Source organism: Sinocyclocheilus rhinocerous, unplaced genomic scaffold (assembly GCF_001515625.1).
Source record: "Sinocyclocheilus rhinocerous isolate Xijiao unplaced genomic scaffold, SAMN03320098_v1.1 scaffold359, whole genome shotgun sequence".
Classification (NCBI taxonomy): Eukaryota; Metazoa; Chordata; class Actinopteri; order Cypriniformes; family Cyprinidae; genus Sinocyclocheilus; species Sinocyclocheilus rhinocerous.
Window position 1 is genome coordinate 791171 of NW_015652307.1, and position 6370 is coordinate 797540.

Here is a 6370-nt window from a genome sequence, read left to right on the forward strand (position 1 = left end):
CAGACACAGACAGACACACACACAGACACAGACACACACAGACACAGACACAGACAGACACAGACAGACACACTTAGTGTTTAGTCTACGCTGCGTTCACCCACGTCATAATTATTGCAACTACTAAACAACGAGCTGGAACGATCACATCCTCACAATTATGGCTTTCTGTGGAAAGACTATCTGCGTAATCAATAGATAAAACCAGAACACAACAAATAAAACACTGCCACTGAAAGACACTGCTAACGTTTCACAATAAACTCCAATAAGTTGATGACTGTTTATGCATTAACAAATATTAACTAACAATGAGCAATATTTTTCTTACAGTATTTCTTAATCTTTGTTTATGTTAGTTAATAAAAATACAACTGTTCATTGTTAGTTCATGTTAGCTCAGCTCCATTAAATAATATTAACAGATACAACTTATGATTTTTATAATGCATTCGGAAATGTCAAAGTTAATAATAACTACACTGCAAAAAAGACGTTCTTCCTCGGTGTTTCTGTCTTGTTTTCCAGGTCAAATATCTAAACATCCTTAAATCAAGATACATTTACTGGAGACTTAATATATTAAGTCCTGCATTTTTTTTTAAAGAAATCACAATTTAAATGATCACAATTTTTAATCTTAAAACTAAAAATTTTGAGTTTATTTATTATGAATTTGAGTTTAAGACTTGCATCTTATGCATTGAAAATGCATCTTATTTTATAAATGTTTAGATATTTGTATTGGAAAACAAAAAAAATATGCAGGAAGAAAATCATATTTTGCAGTATGAGATTAATAGATGCTTTAGAAGTATTTTTCAGTGCTAGTTCATATTTGGCTCTGTACTATAGCGACTAATATTAAACTATTGTATGTTCTTCGGTTTAGTTTTTAGATTAATCTTGCATTATGACATTAACAATAGACAATTATAGGAATCATTATACAAAAAAAAAAAAAAAAAACTACATTCTACTGCTCATGTAGAATGTTGCACAAGTGTGAGTGTACAAATAAAACAGTTTACGAGTTTTTCAAGGATGCGAGTGCATTTCTCTGTGGAAGTCTGGTAATTGCGGTAATTGTGTCATGGTGTGAACACGTTTACAGACGTGAAGCTGGAAGCTGAAGTGGACTGCGGTTGTGTGTTGTGAGCTGTGAGATGGTTTCATTATTAGCTTGAAGGTGAATAATAAATATGACACAGTGTATAAAACTATACAGTGGAAGCGTCGGGTGCGGTGAGTGTTACACGTCGTCCTCAAAGGTGCGCATGCGTGTTTTGAGCGCCAGCACACGCGTGTACGGCAGCGCGGCGGAGCGGTAGAAGTCCAGCCCCGTGAGCAGCTCCACGTCTCGCACTCGAGCCGTGTGTAACTTCAGCAGATCCTCCACCCAGCGAGACTCGTCCTCCCAACTCTGCTGAAAAACACAGGGTTATTATTATTTCACTTGACCTCGTTTCATTTAAAATGCCACAAAACGGTTTCAGAAGCGGCTTTCCTGCCTGTGTTCATGTATTTCCTCTCGAAATATTAGAAATTAAACAAAAAAAGCAACAGAACTAAAAAAAAAAAAAAAAAAAACTAAACCTATCTCTTTTGATTAAAGAAAAAAAATGGTCTCAGATTTTCCCCCTAAAATTTAAATATAAAATATTTTTTTATTAAAGTACAAATATTCAAATTTATAAAGTCAAATTATCTAATTCAAATACCGAAAATATTCAAATTTAAACAGTCAAACGATCAAATTCAAATACTGAAAATCAAATGATCAAATTCAAATATTTAAATAAAATACTGAAAATCCAACACTTAAATTCAAATATTTAAATTCCAATGATCAAGGCACATATTCAAATGAAAATCCTGAAAATCAGAATTCACATACTTAAAATCAAATCAAATTCAAATAGGCCTACTGAAAATCAAATAGTCAAATATTCAAAGTCAAACAAGTATGAGTATTTTAAAACCAAATTCATATTACAACCCCAATTCCAGATAAGTTGGGACGTTTTGTAAAATGAAATAAAATCAAGAATCTGTGATTTGTTAATTCTCTTTAACTTTTATTTAATTGACAAAAGTACAAAAGAAAAGATTTCCAAAGTTTTCACTTGACCAACGTAAATATATTTTGTAAATATGAACACATTTTGTTTTTGACTGCTGCAACACACTCCAAAAAGGTTGGGACAGAGGCAAAATAAAAGTGAAAAGGTTATAGAATATCCACATTAAACTGTTTTGAAACAGTTCAGAGTAAGCAGCTGAATTGGTAACAGGTCAAGGTATCATGTTTGGGTATAACAGGAGCATCTCAGTCTTTGCCAGCAAAGCTGGATTATGGATCACCATCACTTTGTGCCAAATTTCACGAAAGTGTCAAACAAATCAAAAATCACATTTCGCAATGCAAAATCGCGTGCTTGACCTTTGACCCCTCAGATGGCATTGCATTAGAAACCGTCATGCTGCGGTGTTAAATATAGCCACATGGGCTCAGGAGTACTTCAGAAAACCACAGTCTGATGCTGCATCAAGAAATGCAACTTGAATCTCTGTTACTCTAGGAGAAAGCTATACATCAGTTCTATGCAGTGATGCCGCCGGGTTCTCCGGGCCACAGCTCATCTCAGATAGTCAAAACGACAGTGGAAAAAGTGTGCTGTACTCAGATGAGTCCACATTTCCACTTGTTTCTGCGAAAAATGGATTACGAGTTCTCAGTCCCAAAGACCACAGGGAGCATCCAGACTTTCATCAGCGACAGAAGCAACAGCAAACGTCTGTCATGGTATCTGAGTGCATGGGTGACTGGCATATGTGTGAAGGTACTATCAGTACCGCTGCTCCCTATACGCAGAGTACGCCGTTTGCGTAAGGCACCAACTCCCGGGGGGGGGGCACCATCCCAGTTGCTCAAAAAAAAAAAAAAACCGTGACGCGCCATTCCCGCATAAGCTCGCCCTTATGTTTGCGGCTGAATGCAAATGACCATAATTGATGGACAACTATACCCGTTAAAAGACATCAGCAATCCTGCGCCGAGAAAAAAAAAAGAAAAAAAAAAGATGAAAGCGAAGCCGTGCATCAATTTCCGGTACATTCATAATCCTGTGAATCCTTTTTGGCTGTTGACGTTAATAATGTCATAATAATTTCACCACCACCAACGCATCTAATATTCTCTCTGAGTTTCCATGTTCCCTTCCGAAAATTAGCCATGGTTTTAACATGAATAAAACCAAAAAATCATGGTTCTTGTAGCCATGGTAACCACAAATTAACCATGGTTTTGTTACTTCAAATAATAATTTACAAAGAAGTATTAAGATAATATTTTTTGTGGTTATAAAAACAAACCTAAGCCAACAACAGCCTTTAAAATGACTTATATAAAACCAATGAGGCAATAATGATAGGCTAATTAATAATTATATGGTTTCATAGAATAACACCATTAAAATACATAATGCAATAGCCAACAAAATAAACAATTTCTGTACATTACATGTAATTACAAATGCCTGTAAAGGGCACCAAAGGCCTGGTAATTGCTGCTGTTATACTTGCAGGATGATCAAATCCTTGTTTAATAGGCTGTTGACCAAACATTTAATTCAAATATCCACTTAATCTAATTTTTGGCCACATTTTTGCTATAGATGACACAGCCTCTATAACTTCTTCAACAAAAAAAAACGTGGACATCACAACCCTTACAAAAATGAACCATGGTTTTATCGAAAAACTGCTTAATTTTCTTTTGCGTGATTTCTGAATGCTTGAGACTACAAAATCAATCAGACATCTGTATTAATAAAATCATAGCCATAGGTAATTGTCTAGAGCTACAATTGTAATTGGTAAATAATAAAATTGAATTACTATTTATTTATTTACATTTAAATAAAGACTGCTGAGCTTCTGATGTCTAACTCCATCCGCCCCTCAGCACTGATTCACTGTCTGAACCGCAGACTTGAACAAACACTGCTCTTTCCAAACTGTACTTTTTCCCCATTGTGTTAAGAATATAATTACACCTTTACTATCATTTACTCTGGTGAATCATAAAGCAGTGTCATTGTGGCTTAATTAACAGCTCACTCTGTGTGTTCTTGCTTCTTGCATCAGACCAAGGCTGTATCTCATTGCGAGTTTTACTTGATCTTAGTGCTGCGTTCGACACTACAGATCATGACATACTCATAGATCAATTACAAAACTATACGGGTATTCAAGGGCAGGCTTTAAGATGGTTTAGATCCTACCTGTCCGATCGCTACCACTTTGTCTATTTAAACGGGGAATCATCTCAATTAAATCCAGTAAAGTATGGAGTGCCACAAGGATCTGTCCTAGGTCCTCTGCTATTTTCGATATACATGTTGCCCCTTGGTAATATTATTAGAAAATACGGGATTAGCTTCCACTGTTATGCAGATGATACTCAACTATATATCTCAACAAGACCAGATGAAACTTCTAAATTATCTAAGCTAACAGAATGTGTTAAAAATGTAAAAGATTGGATGACCAATAATTTTCTCCTATTAAACTCGGATAAGACAGAGATATTACTTATTGGACCAAAAGACAGTACACAGAATCTCGTGGATTACAATCTGCAACTAGACGGATGTACGGTTACTTCCTCTACAGTCAAAAATCTGGGTGTTATATTAGATAGCAACTTGTCTTTCGAAAATCATATTTCCCATGTTACAAAAACAGCATTCTTCCATCTTAGAAACATTGCCAAACTACGAAATATGTTACCTGTTTCTGATGCAGAAAAGCTAGTTCATGCATTCATGACCTCTAGACTGGACTATTGTAATGCACTGCTAGGTGGTTGTCCTGCATCTTCAATAAACAAGCTACAGGTAGTCCAAAATGCAGCGGCTAGAGTCCTTACCAGGTCAAGAAAATATGATCATATTACCCCAATTTTACAGTCTCTGCACTGGCTACCTATTAAGTTCCGTATCAGTTACAAAATACTATTACTTGCCTATAAGGCCCTTAATGGGTTAGCTCCTGCGTACCTAACTAGTCTTTCTGTAAAGCTGCTTTGCAACGACTTGCTTCTTGAAAAGCGCTGTGTGTGAAAAGTGTGTGTGTTGTAGTCTGGTTTTATTTAGATTCTAAATGTCTCCATCTCCTGGTCAAACCTCAGACCTACATGATATAAATAAACTACACACATCATATTATTCACTAATAATAATTATGCACATTATTCATATGTATATGCACAGGAGAACATCTTACAAACACTTCACACATGTGTGTGTGCGTGAGTGTGTGTGTCTGTGTGTGTGTCTGAGTGTGCGCGTGTGTGAGCGAGTGTGAATGTGTAAATGTGAGTGTGTGTGTCTGTGTGTGAGTGAGTGAGTGTTTGTATATGTGAGTGTGTGTGTGTATATATGTGAGTGTGTTTGTGTGTGTGTGTGCGTGTGTGAGTGTGTGTGAATGTGTGAGTGTTTGTATATGTGAGTGTATATGTGAGTGTGTTTGTGTGTGTGTGTGTCTGCGCGTGTGTGAATGTGTATATGTGAGTGTGTGTGTCTGTGTGTGAGTGAGTGAGTGTTTGTATATGTGAGTGTGTGTGAGTTTATATGTGAGTGTGTATGTGTTACTGATGTTGCAGCTCTCGCTGTGTGTGTGTGTGTGTGCGAGTGAGTGTGTGTGTATATGTGAGTGTGTGTGTGTATATATGTGAGTGTGTTTGTGTGTGTGTGTGCGTGTGTGAGTGTGTGTGAATGTGTGAGTGTTTGTATATGTGAGTGTGTGTGTGTATATATGTGAGTGTGTTTGTGTGTGTGTGTGCGTGTGTGAGTGTGTGTGAATGTGTGAGTGTTTGTATATGTGAGTGTATATGTGAGTGTGTTTGTGTGTGTGTGTGCGTGTGTGAGTGTGTGTGAATGTGTGAGTGTTTGTATATGTGAGTGTATATGTGAGTGTGTTTGTGTGTGTGTGTGCGTGTGTGAGTGTGTGTGAATGTGTGAGTGTTTGTATATGTGAGTGTATATGTGAGTGTGTTTGTGTGTGTGTGTGTCTGCGCGTGTGTGAATGTGTATATGTGAGTGTGTGTGTCTGTGTGTGAGTGAGTGAGTGTTTGTATATGTGAGTGTGTGTGTGTATATATGTGAGTGTGTTTGTGTGTGTGTGTGCGTGCGCGTGTGTGAATGTGTATATGTGAGTGTGTGTGTCTGTGTGTGAGTGAGTGAGTGTTTGTATATGTGAGTGTGTGTGTGTATATATGTGAGTGTGTTTGTGTGTGTGTGTGCGTGCGCGTGTGTGAATGTGTATATGTGAGTGTGTGTGTCTGTGTGTGAGCGAGTGAGTGTTT

General features: G+C 37.0%; 1 protein-coding gene across 1 annotated transcript in view; it reads right to left on the minus strand.

Annotated features, from left to right (window-relative positions):
* Positions 1–983: 983 nt before the first annotated feature.
* Positions 984–6370, minus strand: part of LOC107714761 (ectonucleotide pyrophosphatase/phosphodiesterase family member 2-like) — a 43410-nt gene continuing 38023 nt past the window's right edge. The window contains exon 25 of the mRNA XM_016520726.1: positions 984–1423. Within this exon, the coding sequence (XP_016376212.1) occupies positions 1253–1423 (171 nt within the window). The 3' untranslated portion in view covers positions 984–1252. The remainder of the gene's footprint in view (positions 1424–6370) is intronic.